The sequence below is a fragment of the Papilio machaon genome, chromosome 14 (genome assembly GCF_912999745.1).
Source record: "Papilio machaon chromosome 14, ilPapMach1.1, whole genome shotgun sequence".
NCBI classification, from domain to species: domain Eukaryota; kingdom Metazoa; phylum Arthropoda; class Insecta; order Lepidoptera; family Papilionidae; genus Papilio; species Papilio machaon.
Genome location: NC_059999.1, coordinates 206,055 through 229,304, shown reverse-complemented (window position 1 = coordinate 229,304; position 23,250 = coordinate 206,055). Strand labels below are relative to the sequence as shown.

Sequence of the window (23,250 nt, the reverse complement as noted above, 5' to 3'; positions counted from 1 at the left end):
ATTACGTTTTTTTTTTAATCTGCCCGGACAGGGTCGCGTGCGACAGCTAGTCCATAAAAAGTGTAAAATGACTGGAATAATTCGTTTGTATTAGTGTTTCTTTTTACGTGAATTTATTTTAAACCGTGTATTTAACACAGTCACTCTACTTGATTTTAGTGACATGGAGAAACAAATCCCAAGTCATCCCAATTCTGAAATACATACAGATACAAAAATAGGGTGTGTCAGAGGTCATTGATCATGTAGAGGTCGACATGAGATGTGCAAGTTAGTGTGGCCGCGGGGCGCGGGGGCGAGGCAGTGTGTTATTGATGGCGTTACTACCACTCACGAGGAAGTGACGTGTGTAGACAATTTGTTGCTTTGCTTCGCTCCTTATTGAAGGAAACTGTATATTTATGTTATTTTATGTTTAGAAACTGTATTGCTCCCGGTCAATGCGAAGAACTGACTTGGTTGCGCCTAAACATAATGTAACTAATCACAGTATATCTCTTTGATGATCTCGTCTCTATAACCAACTGCTAATTAAAGAGTTCTTATAATCTTATTTATTTCAAAGCTAAGTAAGTATTTTTTGTAATAGAGTCGTAATAAACAAATTTAAACGGGAACTATACAAAATGCAGAGGTTATTTGGCAGAAGCGAGCGACTGTTGAAACTAATTATATCTCGACAACCGGACTGCACGTGCGAATTATAAGCTAATTAGGTAATGAGGCTGAAATTTCGCATCCGCCCCTCCACCGACTTATTACCCTTCTAGCACACACACAAGAATGAACTAAGCGAAGCGAATCCAACTTTGATATGAACCTGGCAAAGTTTTGAATTATTCTACAGGAGCGTAATCATTTAAGCATATCCAAAAAACAAAAAAGCATAACCGAGTCCAAATCTAACCTGAAGAAAAGTACCATTTTCGTTTTTTTTCTTTCATATGCTTCGGTTCCGTTCTTTTTCACGTCTGTGTGCTACAAGCTTTAAGTTCATCGCTACGCTGGGATTAGATTCACTCGCTCGCACCCCGCTCTCACTAATTACTACGTTTTCATAAACAAACGCTTCTGGTTCCGAGTCTCCAAGTTTCCTCTAATTGTACCCTTTATGGATACAGAATCATAAGCGACGTTACACTACGTTGTTTTCTCAGCTTCATAGCAAAATTGTAAAGAACATCTATTATTATGAGAAATATATAAAAATATAATGTGCCAAGAAATTAAAATATGATCCTAAAGTTTTAAGCATCGCTCACATTAAATCACTTAAGTCTATTATGTAAGGTACAGGTCTAATTAATTACGTACATTATGTAAATCGTAAAACCAAATCCTATATGTATATGTAAGTGTATAATTTTTGTAGTTGTAGTTAACAAGCCTTAGAAGCCTGGGCAAGAGTAAACCTAATGATTTTTAAACAAAACTATAGCAACTTGTTAGGTGTGTAACCCTAAGGTATCTTGCAAATTATATAATATTGTGAACAAAGCTCTTAGTGCTCTACTTTATTAGTATCAAGTTCCTTAACAGCCTTCATTACGATCATTCGCTCGTGACCACGGATACATTATATCTAAGTAAACAGCAGCACTGAACAATTGTTAAATATATGTACATTGTACATACAAAAACTAACTATAGCGACATACAGATACGAAAAGATATCCTCATCAATACATAGTATAAAACAAAGTCGCTTTCGCTGTATGTCCGTATGTATGCTTAGATCTTTAAAACTACGCAACGGATTTTGACGCGGTTTTTTTTTAATAGATAGAGTGATTCTTAAGGAAGGTTTGTATGTATAATAAATGCATAATATAGTAGAGAAACACTGATAAATTTAAAGTTTTCTAATGTGATGTCGTAAATAAGCACGTTTTTTTGCGCTTATATTGCAAACGCTGGCTGAACCCTACGAGATAGACCAAAATAATGTACTACAGTATTGTTCACCTTAAAAAGTTCAACAAAAAAGTCCGCGATGGTATATGTCTATCTCTTAGGGATAACCCAGCATAACCATTTTTATTCTTTTACGAAGTGATTTTAAACAATACAGCATTAATCCTTATCCATTTAAGTACCTTAAATAAATTGTGCATTTATTCTGTAGTAGGTATATTTTGCATTGCACCCGTGCGAAGCCGGGGAGGGTCGCTAGTATAGTATATAACTTAGAAAATGTTATATATACATTAGTATATAAATTATCACATTAAACATAAAGTGATGAGAAATAACATGACAATGGACACTACATAAAAACTGAATTCACCGAAATTGCGAAGGGATCGGTGCCTAATTGCTGTATATAGTAAAATTTTGTTTGTATTTTAGTTCAGAATCTTAAAAAATTACATTACATAATAACGAACATGTAAACATTCAAGTTACATAACATTTCATTGAGGAATCACTTGTAGGGCAACTTGGTTTATATGTCTCTTTACATAATTAAAACTGATATCAACTGATATGTGTTATGTAAAAAGTAGCTGTAATAAGTAATATGTATCATAAAGAACATCCGTAAGCCGTGAACCGTCCGCCGTGTCGTAACATCCGGCCTACGACCAGCTAAAGTCAACTCAACGAATTTCTTGAACCGTAATTACCGTTAGGGATGAACGGTTAGAGTTTTCCTAAGTTAATTTAATATAATATAAAGTCCTTAGATATGACAAAATTGTATCTTCAGATTGCAAAAACTAAGAACTAAGAATGTAGATTGTCGAGGTAATACTGGTTACTTATCTTTTAGATTAGTATTGAGGCCCCGCGGTTCAAAAAAACTAATGAATACATTGAGTATATAAGTACTAGCATACCTAAGCATACGGCAATTTTAACATGCGATTAGTTTGCGCAACTCGCAGCCACGCAATGTGCCTATGTCGACCACATACGAGTCTCCGACGACCTAATTTAATGACAGCCTCTTAAACACACCTCTCTCAGTCTCACATTTAACATTTACACTGGTTTTATTTAACATCCATATTTGGTTAATCCACTTAAATAAAACTAGTCAAATTGTACAAATTATGCGTACACAATAACCTAAAAACTGTCATGAAAAGCAATACAACCAAAAAATTTCTTATTTCTTCAGATTGTTCATTTGTTTTTAGATACACAAAAGAGTGCAGTGGTGACGTCACAGATTTACGCATGTCATCGAAATTAGAGCATTTTGTAACATTAATCAAATTATCAGCGTGGCCATTTTTCTAATTAAAACTTACAAACAAACCAAGATGCAGATATAAAATGAGTTAGTGTATTAATCTAACATTAAAACAATTTAGTTCACAATAAATTAATTTTATAAAACTCAGAGCCATTACTTTTTAAGGCACGATGTATTAATACACCTTCGCTTTACATGAATATGTCGAAAGGTAGGGATGACGAACCAATAGCACGCGTGACATTTGTGGCACGCGACACAATATTTTGGGCACGACCACAGAAAATTCATTACACTAATGAAAAAAGTTTATAGTTACGATATACATGACGAGCGAAAACGAGTGATCCTATCCTACTTAATGTTCCTAATAATCACAACATGAACATTATTTGATTGCTCTTCTTCGACTTGACTAGATATTTCTTTAGAACAATGGCATGTTGATACGCAGAGATCCTCTCCCTATCTAAAGCCCTCTGTCTCAGATTCTTTCCCGTCTATATTAGGTGTTATAACACAAGCTGAGTACAAAATACTGACTGGCTGAAATAAAAGTTTTAATAAAATAAAATCAATTATCAATTTCGTCCACATAATGTACAATTTTATTTAGGTTTCACCAATGTCTTTTCATCTGTATTTCTTTTAAACTTGTAAAATAACAACTGTCTCAAACAGCACATGCTTTCAACTCATATTTTTCCTATTTGTTTTTATAACTTAAAGGAAATCTCGGTAATTTTAGTTCGTAAGTTTTAATTCGTATTAAGTGAATGCCATGTTACATAAGTTACGTTTAAGTGAAGTGGAATTAGATCACATGTTGAACGTTTTTTTTACAAAGACCACTTTCACACTGACGTGCTTCAACCTTTCTTGTTGTTTGTACTACTTTGCTATTGCGTCTTGCGTCAAAAAATCAAATAACTGATATTTTTTTATGAATTTTAAAGAATAAATCAAAATCTTTAAACACCGCAATATATGGCAAAGACTTGAAGATTTTTGAAGATAAAATCGATTGATCCCCTTCACTTCTGGACGCTGCTGTAGGATATATTGCAATATTTTTAGTCTTATAAGGTTCAATTACAACCACACACAAGTAAACTGATTCATTACGTCGACGCTTCAGTGTAAACACGTTCTTTCTCTGGACACTAGATCAACAGGTCAAATTGAGATCGACTTTCACTGCGAAATGTGTGAGCGTCAGGTGCGGCCCTCCGCTTAATATATATAACGTCTTACGTCAGACGTCGTTACGGGCTCGAGGAAAGGCGCTGCCGAATCTTAAGAATAAAAACAACTCGAACAATGAATTCGACTTTTATTTTATTTCGATTGAGACATTTGTAAGTGAGCTAATTTTTTAACACGAAGATTGTTTTTTACAAAATCGGTAGTGCGTCCTAGCAAATCAATAAAACAAGGATATCAAAAGTTTGAATAATAAATTAAGACAGCATTTATAAACGATACAGTAACACACAGGTGTAACCTTATTCCACTGTTCAAAATTAAAAAATATATATATATATATCTAGATTTTTTTATAAATCTACTAGCAAAAATTTTGGCGTACATAATTTTTTAAGGTTTAGTGACTCCGAATAATTTTCCTTTATGCTTATTACAATTTTCCAGTCTGGTTAATAACGATTAAGTTTACGATATCTTTGTCTTGATATAATAATATAAAAACAGTCTTCTCACAAACGCATGAAACACGAACAAATGCCTGCAGAAAAAGTTCTTTATCAAATTAAGTGCACAAGGGATTCTAAAGATAGAATTTTTTTGCAATTTACTACAAAAACATCAATAGATTTATTAAAGAAAAAGCATTCGAATATATATCTTGGGTTTCAACTGGACACTTATACAAAATCATTGTCAACCCTCGCATTCTCGATTTAAAAGGATATTAAATGCAACACGCGACAAACCGTCTACAACAAAAACGACTGCGGAATGACAGAGAAATATTTAAGCAGAGCATTTTTCATGACACAGACCCGCTGCCGGCTACCGAGTGGCAAATGGAACAGAAAGAGACTACGAAAACCAAGCTGTTTGATTAAAATTCGTCTGCAGAACAATGTGGGCGCCAGTTCTTTATTTTCCGGAGCTTTAATTTGACTTCACGGAATGTTAAACTCACTTTGAAATTTACTTTACCCTTTTATCTGTTTTTAGCCATAGAGCCATAGATGCAGTAGACTAAATTAGGCAACGGTTTCCAACAGTTTCCCACTTAAATATTGCTGTTAATTTCAACAACATAAAAAGAGAACGATAGACGAGAAACAATAAGCATTTTTAAAAACGAATCCGCAACCAAACGTTTATACACATTGTTGCTATTTTTTAATAGTAGGCATATCAGCGAATCATGGGTTAGCGGATTTGCCTACATAGAAATGGATTGGCATTTCATGTTAATAATAGCATTGTATATTTATATAAAACAAAAGTATTGTAATTTAATAAAAAATAAGCATAATTAAAGATAATGGCGCTAATTTTGTACGCACAATAAAAATAGAAATTAAACGTAGGATACGAGAGAGATGTAACGAATTCTTTTAACACAAATACACAGTAAACTGTCTACCTGACAAGGTGACAACGTTGAGTTATAACATTGACAAACCTCTAAACATGTTGTACCGGTATTTGCTGAACTACTGGTCACAGTCGAGTAAATCACGGACACACAGACTACCTCATTCAACTATTGAACACATTTAGTGCGGTTGTATCAAGCTCATTAAAAAATTTAAAAATGCGCGCGTAATTTACCCAATGTAAATAACCCAATATTTACAACGGATTTTCGTCCTGCCACTACTACATAAAGGTAGGTTTTAAAAGATTTTTTTACTTTAAAGTTTAATATTTTCGAATATTTCTTCATTGTATATTACAATTCAGTATATTTTATATTATGGCTTATAATAAACTAACAGAAACCGTATCATCTTTACATTGTACTTTACATTTACATAATTTTACTTAATTAAATATATTATTATTCTTTATTTGCCACCTGAATATGAATGTTCTTTTGAAAGTAATTACTTTCGTCTTATGTGTAAGTTTCATAATTTAAATGTATTTGTTTATAGACGCATTAGGTATTCAGTGAATGTGCTAACATCTTGCATATTCTTCAAAAATGTAACAAAAACAAATTTTACTTACTAGTTACTGTAATACATCTACTAATAGTTTCTATATGTCTATTTGTGGATGGATGGATGGATTGTGTGAGAGAGGATATGCGAAAGAAGGAAGTGAGTTCAGCTATAACGGTTGAAACAGATGTACGAAAGACTAGTACATAGTGTGCCGAAGCATCGTAGGGACAAAGACAGGTTGATGATGACTTTCCGTATATCCATATTCGAATAATATTCGATGTAATATTTGTTTGATCGATTCTGATCGTCACGTATACTAAGATGACGCTTGGTCGGCTCGCAAATTCGTAGACCTCAATTGAATCTCAATCTGCGCTTATCAACTTTTGCATAAGACACATGTACAGAAATCAATTAAGTAAAATATAAACAACATAAAGAATAGATAAGAATATCGAGACTTCGAAGTAATATTTTTAGTTCACAATTTTAACACATTTATCGGTCACGTGATTTTTTTTAATTCTGCCACTTTTTTTGTTTTTCACGTGATCTGTTATCTCCTAATTAATTGACCCTTAACCCACACACAATGATTTAAAGTAAAATTAATTTAAATCTCTCTGTTTTCATTTTAATCAATTGTACACGCGTCATCCTTGGAAGAGACAAATTGGCGGCAAATTCTATTGACAACATTCTAATCGGTATTGCCACAAGGCGGGACAGGTAACGGTGCCTAACCTCTGATTTATCTCTGGCCGTGTTAATTATTTAAAATCAAAACTGTCAGCGGTGGCTATGACACGCCACACTGCACGTAAAGGTTAAGATTTAAGCATTTTATTATCTGTTCAGTAGCCCACTCACCTCCTTGTCTTGACCTAGACAGGAAAGTACTAAATTGCCTTCGAAATTGATACAGTTTTAACAAGTGGTTTGGCGCCTTTTTTGAATGGAACGTCACGGTCATTTAAGACAGTAAATTTTTTTAGTCAAAGGGCAACTGACGTACATCCACAACCTTAAGCATAATGTGCTTAGAATAAACCTATTTAATTTATTTCTTGTACTAAAAGCATGTTATAAAAGATTACAACAAAATTATTATACCATAACAGGAAAACACAATTTTTATTTACTTACCAGAATAAACTCTAAAATAGTTTATTGTTAATACGTTCGGCTTCTTGTAGAAATCATTTAAAAACCTTATCTTAATTTGCAACTTTAGTTATGCGATAAAGCTGGTCTCAAACCAAAGATTCCCCATGGCGTGGCGTTCACAAATGACCTCGCGGGGGTGACAAAAAATAAGTTAAGGGTCCAGAAGTTGAAGATTAAACGAAGCACACTTTTTTACGAGAGAAAAGTTTAGAAATCTGTATTCTCTATCATATTTATGCACATACCTATTTGACCCGAAATTTCTAAATATAAATAAAAAAGTAAATAATTTGTCAATGTCATAAAACGAATAAATCTTGAACCGGTCTAGTGGAAGAATTGACACCAACTAATTTGGCGAGAATCGAAGAATTTTCTGGAAGGTAATTTATCGTGGATACGGAAACAACGGCTCGGGAAATGAGACCAACGACTTCACAGCAATTAATAATCTTTTGACTTCGACTACTTTCTAGGTCCAATTTGTTAAATTGCACTTTAGCGGTAGTCGATTTTATTTATATCTTGTTTGTGCAAAATTGAAATGTTTTAGGAACCTGTTAGTGCAACAATAGCAAACCACATTAAACAGTAATATTTTTATGTATTTTTTTTTTATAAGAGCGACGAGAACACCGAGGTGATAATCGACGTCCATAGACATCCATGCATGGTATCCAGGTACACATGCGCATAAACTATTTATTCTGCCATTACAGATAATGTGTACTCTTTAAGAAACTTTAACAATCAACAAGGGCAGTATTAAAGCTTCTGAAATCGGGGTGCAGATGTGAAAGAGGTGTGCCAGGGGTGTGCCTAATTAAAATTTGTCAACTCTGCCTATCCCTCTGGGTTGCGGGTGTTATTTGTGTCGTTGTTAATTAAGATTCTTCTTTTTGTTTTAAATGCATACTTACAAACTTTATCCCTTATTACAACAGTGATATTAAATTTAACAGTTACAGAAAAAAATAAATTTTCAATTGAGCACAAGTCTAGGCTCTTAATTAGTACAACGAGTCAAGTCCCACGAGATATCTTTGAGTTTCCCGCCTTTGTATAGATTTCGGTTATCTTCAATACTATTCTATTTTGACATAGGATTTCTAATTAAGATCTCTCAAACGCAAACACAGCTATAAAATCTATTTCAATTAAATTGTTATACATTAAAATGATAAAGGAAATTACATCAAAGTTACAATAACTTTACTCGTGTAATGTATAATCTCTACGTAACAAACACATAACAAACTATTTTTTAAAGCAAATATTTTATACATACATCAAATGAATATTCTACTGTCATTACACTTATATAAAGACACGCTGTGTCTGTTCAAAGAGAATAAAAGGATTGGTAATATTATGTTTTTATTCAAGTGTTTTGACAGTAGACCGACTGAAATACTCATGTATGCAGAGGTCAGTAGTGACCGTGAATATAACATGCTATTATTTTACCTCGTAGGAATACAGTCCCTTTGAGTTTTAACAATTTAGTTAATTACAATGTGACCTTGTGATACATCCACCTCCACCGCCCCCCGTCACCGCGTTTTATAAATGATGCACAGCATTCAGCGCTTATCGCTGTCCACAAACTTGTCAATGTGACACAGATGTTAGGAATAAATGTTGACCAACTGTCTATGCTACGACCACTATTTAAAACTTATTGTTTTGTTTTAAATAAATTAAAACTCGTGTCGTTTTTAACAAAAAAAAAATCTTTCTGTTTCGTATGATACGCGTGTATGCTGACAGAAAGTGTTAAAAATAAAAAAGATTAATTGCTTAATTAATAAATCCCATGCGTGATATACAGGAGGCTTCAAATTGAACTCTCAGTTACATGTATCGTCAGCTAACAATGTCAGTGACAGGCGACAGGTGATAGGTGACAGGCGGCAGGTTATTACTCGCTGCACCTGACACGCGTGAGTTATTGCTCGAGACACTGACGCATGTCACATTAAGCTGAACTCATCATGACTATAAATACACTACGAAGTAATAAAAGTAGCATTAATATTGTTTTTTAAATGAATACACATATTTACCTCTTGAGTTAAAAGAAAATTAAGATTTTCTTAAGTTTTATTCTTGTTCGAGTTTTCATTTGGTCGATGATATTCGAGGTACGCTCCGCCCTGCTTCGGATTCATGAAATTGTTATATGTATCTTTCAAGTATATTTCATCTTTGCAGATGATGAGACTGAGTGTTCTATTGCTCCTGTTGCTGACTTGCTATGGTCTAGTCGTGAGCACACCGCAGCTGCACCTTGTCAAGCGATCGCTAGACAACGCGAAGCACATCACACAAACTATCATCAAACATGACACGGAGAAGATGGTGCTGACACCTCTCCACACTGTCGTCATCGAGTCTGCAAGAAAACCGAAGTCACAGTCTTTACCTATATCCATTTCCATACCGCATCAGTTACTAGTGTCTAACTTACATGTCATACCGATCTCCAACGTCCACCAAGTCCATGGGAACGCGCACCGTGATGTGCCCACTGTTATCTCGCATACGGTATCTCATGGATCCACAAACGTCACGCACCAGCAGTTGGTACCTGTGTTGATACCCATTCACAATCATCTAGTGCCGGTCCACGATTTGACTGTCATACCGCTACATAGTGTTGTGCACAAGAATACCAAGATAGGTTACAAACTAACCGACAACCACGTTCAAGATGAATCCATTAACAGTTACCGGAACCCGCTCGGTGGGTATGGCGCGGGTTGGTACTTCGGTGGCCACGGCGCTGGACATGGATTCCATTATTCTTATGGATAGTTAATTGTTAACAGCTTTATTGTTTAGTATTACTATGATTATTAATTTATATTCTCGTAATTTATTTATAATGTAATCATTAAAATATTATTTATTGCATATTGTTTTTATTTTGGACGGACTTATTTACCTTTTTTATTATTTATGAACGAAATTCATTCAAGAAGCCAGTAACGAGATAGTTATAAATTAAGAATCAGGAAGCTACAAAATGAATTTTAAAAATAGTAGCAAATTTTCGGCATATCAGATAATTTTGGAGATTGTATTGTGTCGTAGACTTTTGCCAGACATCTCGTGATATGACAATACGTCTGGAAACAGTCTACCAGATAAAAAAGCACTTGACTGTTTTAACATTGAAGTGGCTAATGCATCAATTTATCTTTAAATATGTCTACTTTAAAATTATACTAATTTTTATCGCTGACGAACTACATTACTGTCAACTTGATAACTTACGAGTTATTTCCATAGCTAAGATCAGCTCATGAATGCGTGACCGAACACGTGATCTTCAAAAATGCATTGTATGTACATGCATTTTAATACTCTGAGATATGTGGGGATAAAAGACTAAATGCTAATAATCATCACCACCTAAGAACTGCTAGAAATGCTCAATACTGTGTTACGTGTCTTGACATGACTGAAAGAATTAGATTTTGCAAACATCAAAAGCCAAACTCTGTACCTAGTTACTACAAATACACCTAGCTTTATGTACATGTCACCAGAAATTAAACATCCGAAAGAGATAGTCGAGAACAGGTCAGTAACAGAAGCGTGATAACGTGAAGGTCGGGTCGTGGCCACTATCTGCTATCTCCGAGGCAATACCTCATTGATAGCGAGGAGATGATACCGGCTACTAGCCGTACATAAGGCTAGTAGGATGACATACCGCGTTACCGTTAGCCAACAGTCAGTGGACTCGCACGCCTCAACACAAACAGACCGGTCGCGCAATCACGTTTAGATTAAGCGACAAATTGATTGTGGAAATTAATAATAAAACTCCTCTGAATTAAGAAGTATCAAGTAAGTATATTTAGGTATACCTAATAATTTCATAACAAATTAAATTGCATCGTCTGAATAAAAACTAGACACCTTTCTGTGTCATTAGAATCATGCAAGAGGAAAAGCTGTGGCGATACTTTAACGCTTTTCTGTGGAATACTATTAACGCTATTATTCTATTCTAATGTAATTTGTCGTAGATTATCATGTCCAAAGATTGAGTGTCGTACTTTAGGTACTACATAATTCATATCAAATAGTTGCGGCACAAATTGGATCACTGATTTATTATTTTTTCTTACGAAGTAAACAAATTGTATAACTTTGCAATATACTAAATAATAAATATATTAACATTGCATTTACACTGATCGTGATTGTTGACCTCGTGATGGGTCAAATTATATTGATATGACAATGTATATATACGAGTATAATATTATTTTGTTTTGTTGCAGTTAACAATAGCAGAGACAGATAAGGAACGTCAATTGGTACAATCATTGTTTAAAAGACTATAATCTTACAAAATGAGGTAAGCTCGCATTTTCATCTTTAAATAATTTACAGTTAAATGTATGCAGAACACAATAAAACAAGCTATTTCTATAAATCTCTTTTTTGTTTACAGGTTCCAAGAAATATGGCTGATCTTCACTTTGATGACTATTGTAAGCTTCGTAAACAGCCATTCTCTACACGGTATTGTTAAGCTTTTATTTCTTATTTAAAAATTGTGATATCCTACAGAAAACTTTACTCAAAATCCCTTAACATCAATAATCTGATCAACAATATAGAAATAGTATTTTTAATAGTAGTTAAACTAGTCTTATTCTAATGTTTCTGTATTAACTAAATAATTTTAAGAACTGCGGTTTCCTTGTCGATTGAGCAATTTCCAGTTGTCCCTCTCTTGTGCCTGCCTGCCTCTTTACCTCCTGATACGATATAACGACCAATTTCTGCTTTATTTATCAGGGTATATAAAAAACGAGAAGCTAAGGACGGCTTATAGAATAGTATACCGCTCGCAGCCGTGGCCGGTGGCGCGAGACATGTGCGCGGAAGAAGGAGGGAAGCTCGCCGTGCCCAAATCTGAGGTAACACATTGAAGAATTCATTATATTAGGCTAAGCTTACAGAGATAGATGTACTCCTCTCCTTCTCTAACTTCGTCTGTATCCAATACATCTACACGTTTATTATCCTCGTTAGGTTTTGATACTTATATCGCCTTCTGCTTTAATGTGATCGATATTATTGTTCATGTGCTTAATGATTGTTGCAGGAAGAATTCTTATTCCTGCAGAAGTTAGTACGCGGAATGCACTACCCGGCGGTGACTGACGCCGCTGACAAGCTGGTGGTGTGGCTCGGCATCTCCAACCTGCACGACCATAAGATCTGGACAAGTGTCGATGGTAACTGTCCTACTATAAAATGATTATTTGCTGACTATTTGAATTAGTAAACAACTCTCTTTACTCGCTTCATGAATACGAATGTGACGCGGCGTCTCTTGCCATTCTTTATTCGCATCACACAACAAACATTTTCCTTTTCTCTTGTTCAATTATTCAACATATTGTTATACAGCAGATGTTACTTTGCTTTTAAGTCTTCACTCCAAAGTTCGTGGATTCATCATGATAACAAGACCAAAAGAGCAAGCTCCGCGATACGAGGTTTGGGCTCCGGGGTTTGTGATCTGGGGCAGGAATATAAAACTGTTTGTAGCGCAAGTTGTGCTAAAACACGGAGATAGCGCGCCCGCTAACGAGCCGTAAACATACATATATGCATTTAGTGTGTTCACACACCGACATACAACTCGACTACACTTATAAATATATGTTATATTAGGAACTGAAAGTCATATAACTTTGTAATATTAATTCCGTTAAAAACATAATACACACGCTAAATAATGCCTTTTATTAATTATAAAATAGTTAACAGAAATGTTAGGAGTCTTCATACACAATGTAGTAATGTCTCACCATCTCAAATGTTACATAAATATTAATCTGTTCATTTAGAACATACAAGAATCAGTAATATTTTGGTCTTACGATTTCCGTTTAGTGTGGCCCCACACTTGTTTATACAGCGAACCATTAGCGATAGTGCAAAGTAAATGGCAGACGCATAAACAAACTACTAAAAGGTAATGATCAACTCAGCACGGACTCTGCACTGAAGATGTACTTACTTAAATGTATCTTAATACAACCACATTACGTCATCACGTTAAAATTAATTACTCTATTATCAAAGTAGGTGACACTTTATGCAGGTTAAAATGATCATTAACAATACAACAACAATACTATATCACCTAACTAAATGATCATAATTTAATACGTATCAAGTCAACAGTACATTTGGTGTATTCCAGGTGACGACATCAGAGAGATTGGCTTCGACCGGTGGGCCGGGGAGAACGGATTGACTACCAGGTACATATATTAGTGGCTTTGAGATCACACAAAAAATAGCAAGCGAAATAATTTTAAATAAAATAATTTAGGTATGTTAGACATAGCGGAGTTGGTACTTAAATTATGTGAGAAAGATTTCTAACATAAAAGATAACACATATTTACATGTATTTACTAATCTTAGCTTACAATCACTAAGAGTACTAAAACAGTTCCTCTGTCCTAACCCTGTCCAGCAATGCTGCTGAGGAGCCGCACTGCGCTGCGCTGGACGCGGCGAGTCCAGGCCTACGCGACTGGTGGTGCCATCTACGGCAACCTTTCCTCTGTCAGATGCAACTCGACAACGACGACTGAGCATCACATTTTTCATAGTTTTATATTCCCGGAACTGAGTTGGCATGTCGGAAACTTGAGTCGTCTTCTGCCACACGTGCCAACTCAAGTGCCGGGTAGAAACTGTACTACATTTTCAAGTATTATTTCTACCTTATTGTTATTATATTTAAGAACAATATGTAAAATATTTATTTACATTTTATATGTTAATAATAAAAAGTGCGAATGAACGTTTTAGTTTTCGTCGTAATAATTATTAGATTTTGTAAGAAGGAATAATGTAACATATTCTGTTTGTACTGGCTGTAACAGAAAATCCAAATGTAAGCCAATTTAAATAAAAAGAAAGAAATCCAATTCAACTGAAGTTAAAATAAGAAGTTGGCGTTAAAAGCTCAAGCATTGGGCAGCCGTAATAAAATCACATCGTTCAAATCCTCCTTTTAATAAAACGATAATAAGCGGAGATATTAAACGCTGCCCACTCACCTCCCGCGCCCCCTGGCGGCGGTATTATGTAAAAATTCCAATATAAATGTTAAAGCCGCGCCCCTGAGCTCCGACTCAATAAAACTTTGCAAGATCCCGCGGGAAGTTTTAATTCAATCACATGGGATTACGCGTCTATCTTCATACAACATGTAAGGACTTATGTTACTTATTATTTATGTTTCATATTTCCCGTAGAAAGTTAAGCTTAACTTATTCAAGCTTGGAGTACTAGTATGCATACCAGTAGTTCTTTTACTTTTTGTTCCCACTCTTAAAGTTTTTTTTATGCATAGAACATAGCATATTTTGTTCTATATCACACTCGGTGACGAATTATGTACTTATGAAGTACAAAATTAAAGTAATACTGAATAACGACATTGACTTTATATTATCGGTGCTAGCTTTTGTCTGTGACTTCGTGCGTGTGGAATTAAAATAAAACTTAGTAAGTAGCCTGTGCATTCTTCCAGACAGCGTTTTACATTCACAACAGATTGCACTCAGATCCATGCAGCCGCTTTGAAGATACCTTCTTGCACACATCCATCCAAACTTTTGAATTTTTATAATGAACGTTTTTTAAAACATAAAAATTTTTTTACTTTCACTGCCATCTGTGAACTAGCGGATAAACTACTCTCCAAGGAACAAAACTAAAATTAAGCGCCATCTATTTATGATAACTAATACTAATTTAACTTTTAAACGTGAAAAAATATGAAAATTAACAAAATAATAAAACACACAAAATAATTCGTAGTGTAAATAAAAATATTATTTTAACTAAAATAACAGAGGTTCTTAATTTTCTTTTGACTTACAACTATTGTACAAACTGTCAATGTCAGCGTCAGCTGTGACTGCAAATGTCACTGAAAACTATTTCAATTTTGAGGTTAAAACATTATTATTGTAATTTTATATTATTATTAAGTTGAAGGTAAGAAGTATACTTTATGTGGACCTGTAATTTCAAATCTAAAGTATTATCACCACTCAAATATGGACAAAAATTTATAAGTAAATGACAAGGCTCTATAAATAGTCCTAACCTCACTTGACTTGTTTACTTTCAGATGAATCTAATAAGAAGAGGCTTAAATCTTTTGACTTCAGGAATTCGAACACAATGTTATCAAATACCAGGTACCTACAATTTTATATATATTTGTCGTTTCTTTTTACATTTACATTTTGATTATTATTTTAACTCGGCTAACAAATCTTAGTGATGTTCAAAATTTGGATATTTTATGACTATTAGTGATCTCTTATGAAATATTTGTTGCCTTTAATGTTATTATTTTTCATGGGCGATATAAATTTCAGAATTTACAGATTACAAAACTCCAATAATTTCATAAATGTACCATCTCAAGTACTTCAAAATGTTAGTAATACTAGGATAACATTATAAAAAGAAAAGATTTAATTCTTTGTTTGCTTGCATTGAATAGGCTCTGAAATAACTGAACTAATTTGAAAAATTCTTCACTATCATCAGCCGTTATATCAATATTTTTTTGATTCCGTGCATTGTGGGCAACTGCTAGTATAAAATATTTTGGCAGTGAACTCAGTGAAGATAATAAATAAACCAGATGTTACTAACAAACTAAAAAAGGTGACATTTAGGATTTCCATAGCTTATTGATTTTTTTAATACAGTTATTATCTGCACACCGAACTCATATTTCATTTTTTTTTCTATAAATATACAAAATTCACTCTTAACCATTTTTTAAACATAAGACTAGCTGTGTAAGTCTTTGTCTGTGTGGTTAATTAAGTGTACATAATGTGTCATAATGCATTACCTGATTTAAAGTAAAGCTCTATTATACCAAAATATTATGCAGGTTGATTTTTCATAAACATGAATTCTTACTACAATTTTACACTTGTAATATATAAAATAATCTTATCACCAAAAGACCTAAATTACTTACATGTTAATGCATTGCAATCTAATTTAACTTATATTATTAATGCGAATATTTAGATGGATAGATGTTTGTTAGAAGGTATCTCTGAAAAGACTCAACAGATCTTAGTGAAATTTGGCACAGATGTAGAACATAGTTTGGAAGAACACATAAGCTACTCATTAAGCGTTTTTTAATTCCACGCGGACGGTGTCTAGTCAAATAGTTATAAATATTTATTAAAATTTGATTGATATAAATAACTGTATTATTTGAATAAATGCATTTAATAACGTGGGGATACAAATGAACAGAGCAAACGATGTGGAAGAATGGTGCATTGTTTGTCTTTTGTGTTTATGTACTACATGCTTGTACATAGGAAGCCGGCGGCGTCACATAGCTGTCAATATAGCGGCGGCTCAATTTACCGATGCTCACATCTGCGTCATCAAGATTTCCCAGCTGCCACTTCGAAAGATACGATTGTGGCATTTGTTGTCAATGTGTTAGAGACTATTGTAGCATAGCATTGTTACGGTCAGCGTATTAGCAAGGGATCGTTATATCGCGCCTTTATTTTGCGAGGAACCCTTCCGCGTGGACCCGGATTAAGTCCTGCGGTAACGTTAACAAAAAAACTTCAGTAAACCGATGAAAATATTTCTATTAAATTAAACTAACGCTACAAATTATATCGTGATTATTTTTTATATTTACGATGATTTGACAGTACCTACTCATGATTATATGGTAACTGTAGTTTGTACCTATAACTGCGAGTGTTTAAAAAAATGACTTACGACTATTACAGATTCTTAAAATATAAATTCTCAGTAATCTTCACTAAACAAAACCTTATTACTTGTTATGAAATAACTATCACCATACATACAAATATTATATTCACTTTAATATAAATAGATGAACCACGTACTATATTTGCTGACGCTACCGTCAACCGCACGGTACGGTCCAAACAAAAGGGTTGCGGAGCCAGCGTGAGTCAGCGCGATGACCACAGCCCGTAATCTGCGCCATTCACACCTCGGTCCAGCATTGACCGGCGTGTGCAGCACAGAACTGTCCGCATTGTGCACTTTATGCATTGTATGAGTTGTGCATTGTATGCGCTGTACTGCCACTTTGCATGTGCTCACATATTCAGCAACGTCAAAGACATCAATGCCTCTATCGCTCACCAATGCCACTTTGGTCTGCTGTTACAAATGACCATGTCATTTCCCTCATTGATACCTCTCACTTAGGTGACTATGAACCAGTATCCAAGATCTAATGATCAAAAAAGATTCAATTATTTAACACTGCAACCATTTAATCGATTTTATTAATCGTATAGGCAAAAAATGTTATTGAATGAGATCGCCATATCGCCTGCACTGAATACTGCTACCACTCCTACTGCCTGGGCTCAAATCTCTGTATGATATTGATAAGTATGTGAAGGAGTAACTGAAACAACTATAAACTATGACGATTAATATTTTGGGAAGTAAAAAAAGTTATAGTACAGAGTAAATAACAGAGTTATTTTTTTTAAACTTAAACATGTTGATAAAAATGACCAAATCTATTATATATTTCCACATGCTTCCTATACTTAAAATGGCAAACTCACCCTTTCCCCGTTCTCTGTCCCTCGTCCTAATCAGAAGTCCTTCTCAGAAACTGTGTTGTTCATTAATAAGGTATAGAAATAGTAAAGGATTAGTTGATAACAAAACAGTTATTTGCAGCTCGTGTTGTGTTGTGTAAGTAGCACTGTCACTATTGCGAACTGCAAATGCAATCACAATAGATGACTATGACTTAAGTCTGCCGCACACTGAGCTATGCTACGCTATAAACACAAATTTTATGATCTTATAAATAAATTTTCTTTAATATAATATTGGCTTAATTTGTTTTTTTAATTGCATAGAATTGATGAACCAATACTGCCTCTTCTATATTTATCTTCTTTTTCTGTAGCAAAATGCGCATTCAGGTATTTAATGCCGAGAAATAAAACCATATGACTGCAATGATGACCCAAAAGCACATGTTTTATATATTTTTATTTATTTATGAAGAGATAGAACAATTACAAAATTAACACAAAAATATTTGATTATGTACCAATTTAAAGTTATATGTATTAAAAAATATATATATTGTGTCATGATGAAATATTGTACTTATAGCATTTATATAGCGCCTAGTATGCTCTCGTCCTAACATGTGGCCGATAGAGTTGTAAAATTCCTGTATTCAAAAATATGGTTCACAACAATAACAATTGTTATAATACTCTCCGTCCGCGACAACGCCGCGTTGACGCCGAGGCCAACTCTTGCCCATTGTCATTGTCACAGCGTACGGGTTTTTTGACCAAGAATGGGAGTCAGAGATGGGATCATATTTAAATCTGCGCCCGTCATCTGCGAACAATGCCCACTATTAGCGGATTATAATCTGCAAAAAGAGCAGGTACTTGTAGTCCTCGAGACATGAGCGCGAGCGAATTGTTCAAGAACACTTTTTGTTCTTGTAATACGGTTAGTTTTATGTAAAGTTTTTACTAATAAAAATAGCAAATAATTTAAGTTATAAGGAACAATATACAGATAAACTTTTCAAATAAAGTGTCATGTAAATAGTGTTATGTAAATGATATCGGTGCCCACGATACAGGCTATGCCTAGTGTGGGCATCACAAGATTACCCTAAATAACCATAAATGGTAACTTAATATCCAGATGAATTATGTGTAGTTTTATGTTAGTATAAGGTTTTTTGGTTTAATCTTTTTTGTGTTAATAAAAAAAACTTCTTTTCTTTCATATACGCTTCCGCTCGTGTATTACGGCAAGCGCAATGTTTTCTTGCATGTGGCAGATGCAAAGTGCGCAGTCCCGCGGGACGCTCGCCGGACGGCCGGACACTCACAATCACGTCAGCCGGACACTACGTGACGTGACAGTAATCCGGACACACATTTGTTGTTTTAGTTGCGACGCAAATATTGGCAACATCAGAAATGTGCTCAGGCTTCTTACGACGTCGTAATACGGAACGTCTTAGATTCCCCGTTGCTCTTTATATTCTTGAAGGAATCTCTACTATGGACAAACTAAAAGCGTAAGCAGTGGACACATTTTACTATTAACTTATTAGCAATTTAATTGTCGGTAAAAGGCCAAAGATGCTAAATCGTATCTTACTTACTTACTTACTCCGCTGGTCTTACAGCGACCCAAAGTGGGTCTTGGCCTCCGACACAAGAGATCGCCAGACTTGTCTGTCCTGTGCCTTCTCCTGCCAGTCCATCGCTTGTAGCTCCAGCAGGTCTAGCTCTACAGCGTCACGCCAGCGGTATCTAGGTCGGCCGATAGGTCGGCGGCCAGTCGGGGTCCCGAGATACGCTGCTTTGGCATTCCGATCTTCCCCCATCCTCATAAGGTGGCCAAGCCATCGGAGTCTGTGAGCTTTGGCTTCTCCTAGGATATTCGGCTCGCCCACCAGCGTCTCGATTTCCGCATTGTAGCGGATTCTCCAGCTGCCGTCTTCTCTTTGCTTTGGGCCCAAGATCTTGCGCATTATTTTTCTCTCCGCCACCAGAAGCATATTTTCCTCTTTAAGGGTCAATGTCCAAGTCTCGCCGCCGTATATCAAGATCGGTCTTATTACAGTTTTGTATATTCGCATTTTGGTTCTTCTGCTCAGTAGCTTAGACACTAACACCTTGTGCAGGGCAGCACTACAACGGAGGGCGTTGTGAATCCGGATGTTAATTTCCTCTTCTCGTGTATTGGTATCCGTTATAGTGCATCCTAGGTACTTGAAGTTAGCGGTCCCTTTGAACAAAATATCTCCAATGCGCAGATCTTCACGCTTTTGTCTCGCATTTCTATAGCGTTTCATGTGGAAATATTCCGTTTTGTCATGGTTAAGTTTGAGCCCAACCCTAGAAGCTTCGCATATTAGAGCTCGAACTGAGCATTCCACTTCCACTTTACTCTCACACAGAAGGGCTAGGTCATCGGCATATCCAATCACCCTGTGTTGTCCATTTAGCCGTATTCCGGTGTCTAGTGTCAGCACTTTTCTTATGACATGCTCCAGTGCTATATTGAACAACATAGGGGACAGCGCATCTCCTTGCTTTAGCCCGGTGACTACCTCAAACTCCTGAGTGACTTCGCCTCCAACTCTAACGTATCGTATCTTAGGATAAAATTAAATAAAAAGATTCGTTGCCGACAAATATTAATCTAGTATACCCTTTTCGTTGATGCTGATATTTATATGTAAAAGTATACACTAAACACTTGAAGAACACTTTCAAACAATAACACAAATCGCGCGTATACAGTAGTCAACAGTTTAATATATAATGTTTAAATAACATCGATGTTCTCATGGGATCATCGTAGCGTGTCAATCAAGCGTCCCGGGTCCCGCTATCAGGCCCCGGGACCCGTGGGCAGTCCTCTCCCCCGCTGCGCGCAAACCATACAATTTACACAATAACTGCGCCGCCCAGCCTTACCTCAACAAATGCGAATAACATTTTATACATCTTAATAAAAGGTTTGAAACTTGAAAGAGTTGAATTATACAATAGTTTACAAACTACCGTTTTATCTACTAGCATCAAATTCCATGAAAACATAGACCAATCCCACAGTGACGGGAGGCGTAGCTTTTGGAAATTAAATTGTCAGTAGTTTCTGGGCATATATCTCGTTGAAAATGAGTAATGTTGTTCATTAAATAATATTATCTCAAAGATGATCACCCTTTGCACCTTAAATATTTAAAAAAAAAAGGAAAAGAGTTTGAACTACTCTTCTACCGCTCTAGTCGTACGTTTTTCATTCCTCTTTATATAATTCGTATTTTTTAAATAAATAAGAAACTGATAAATCATGAAAATGTAAGTTAAAGAGTACTACAATAACTATTTATTTATTGTGATATGTAATTTACAACTGTATAACAACTACACTAGGTTCAAATTTGAATTGCGTTAAGAAGTAAGATTGCAACAGATAAGGTCTCGGTATATTAAGGCGAAGCATAGTGCGCGATATAATCCGTGATGCGGCAGAGTGCAGTTGTCACCTGCCAGTCAATCAGTCTTGACTGCACCTTGTTGTTTGTAACGGTGTGATACGATAACGGATTACGGATCCCTACACAGCACCGCAATGTCATGCACACGTATTTCAAAGGTTTTACCTACTGCTTACGGAGATGCGACTATATATTTAGACCCTTATTGACATCATTAGGTCTGAAATTGAATTAATTTTTCTCAGTAAAAACAATATATGTAATTAATTTGCTCCCAACCTATGAATGTGAAAAATATTAAATTCATGTTTCCATATGTAAAAAAATAATGACAAGCTAAAAATACGAGTAATTGTAATTACTTCTGGTTCCAGCTGTAACCCAGCGTGTCTCCCCAGTGGCAGAGGGCGCTGGCTCGTCTCTGGGACTGCTCAGCCGCGCCATGGCCTCTCTGGCGCAGATGCATCGAACAGGACCCCACAAAAAGAACAGGAAGTCCCGGAACCCGCTTAACGGGAATCCTTTTGCTAAGGTACGTCACTATGGTAACAGATTAATATAACACTAATTCGTCAAGTCTCACTTAATGATATTGTAACACTTTTGTACACAGGGTGTAGTACTAAAGACTTTGATAAGAAAGCCGAAGAAGCCGAACTCGGCGAACCGCAAGTGCGTGCTGACGCGGCTCTCCAATGGCAAGGAGATGATCGCCTACGTGCCCGGCATCGGACACAACCTGCAGGAGCACAACATCGTGCTCGTGCGCGTCGGCAGGTATCTACTCTGTGTTATTAACTGCCCACTGCCCACTGCCCACTGCCCACTGCCCACTACCCTCTGCCCACTACCCTCTGCCCACTGCCTACTGCCCACAGATTCATTTGTAAATACAACCCTTATATTAACTACTGAAGTGTGGACACTGTTTTATATTTTTTATGATTGTTATCTAATTTACGTTGCTTAAAACTTGAACTTGGTTATATAATCTTTTTAGCCGACTTCAAAAAGAAAGAGGTTATCAATTCGACCGTATTTTTTTTCTATGTGTGTTATATAATGTTGAATTGAGAGATTTCTATTTCACAAATAAAAAACAACATTAATAAATATTAATATTAATAAATATGTTTACGTTTCAGAGTGAAGGACTGTCCCGGCGTGAAACTGAAGTGTGTGCGCGGAAAGTTCGATCTCTCGCACGTCGTCAAACAGAAGCAGTAGTGTAAGTGTCAATAGGAAATAATATTGAGTGTTGCTACAATAATTATATCAGTTTAGTATAAGGAGAACATTGGTTTTATTTTTATTGTCTGTAATATTCGCCTAAATCCTTAAAGAGATGATAGAGGTAGAGTCGATCACGGCAAAAGTAAACACTACACAAGACAAGGATTATCCTAGAAACCTTACTGAGAGTAAATATCTATGAAAGCTATCCTAAACGGAGTCAATAAATATGTTATATGTTTTGTTCAAAATAACAATAAACCCCTAACTCTCTTCATAAAACATCATAATTGTACTCATTTTTTACGGCGACCTCGCGCGCTATCATTGGAGAGCCGCTCTGTGGCGCACGCGCAGGCCGCGCCCCCGCCGCCCCC

General features: G+C 35.5%; 3 protein-coding genes across 5 annotated transcripts; all 3 read left to right on the top strand.

The window, feature by feature from the left end:
- Positions 1-9,451: 9,451 nt before the first annotated feature.
- On the top strand, positions 9,452-10,383 carry LOC106710125. The gene is made up of 2 exons (XM_014502111.2): positions 9,452-9,534; positions 9,733-10,383. Exon 2 carries the CDS (start codon positions 9,733-9,735, stop codon positions 10,333-10,335), a length of 603 nt encoding a protein of 200 aa, XP_014357597.2. The 5' UTR covers positions 9,452-9,534; the 3' UTR covers positions 10,336-10,383.
- An 821-nt stretch (positions 10,384-11,204) lies between these two features.
- LOC106710121 (secretory phospholipase A2 receptor) lies at positions 11,205-14,358 on the top strand. Its single transcript, XM_045680962.1, has 7 exons — positions 11,205-11,376; positions 11,817-11,893; positions 11,990-12,060; positions 12,340-12,461; positions 12,650-12,782; positions 13,760-13,820; positions 14,039-14,358. Exons 2-7 carry the CDS (start codon positions 11,889-11,891, stop codon positions 14,157-14,159), a joined length of 513 nt encoding a protein of 170 aa, XP_045536918.1. The 5' UTR covers positions 11,205-11,376; positions 11,817-11,888; the 3' UTR covers positions 14,160-14,358.
- Positions 14,359-15,491: 1,133 nt separating this feature from the next.
- Positions 15,492-22,929, top strand: LOC106710119 (40S ribosomal protein S12, mitochondrial). Of its 3 annotated transcripts, none has more exons than XM_045680947.1 (5): positions 15,492-15,531; positions 15,713-15,782; positions 22,015-22,172; positions 22,254-22,417; positions 22,786-22,929. In XM_045680947.1, the coding sequence occupies exons 2-5, from the start codon at positions 15,713-15,715 to the stop codon at positions 22,865-22,867; spliced, it is 474 nt and encodes a 157-aa protein (XP_045536903.1). In that variant the 5' UTR covers positions 15,492-15,531; the 3' UTR covers positions 22,868-22,929. The 3 variants fall into 3 exon arrangements, with proteins under 3 accessions (XP_045536903.1, XP_045536902.1, XP_045536901.1); XM_045680946.1 differs by having other exon boundaries at positions 15,498-15,576; XM_045680945.1 differs by lacking the exon at positions 15,492-15,531 and adding an exon at positions 15,593-15,619.
- The last annotated feature ends 321 nt before the right edge of the window (positions 22,930-23,250 follow it).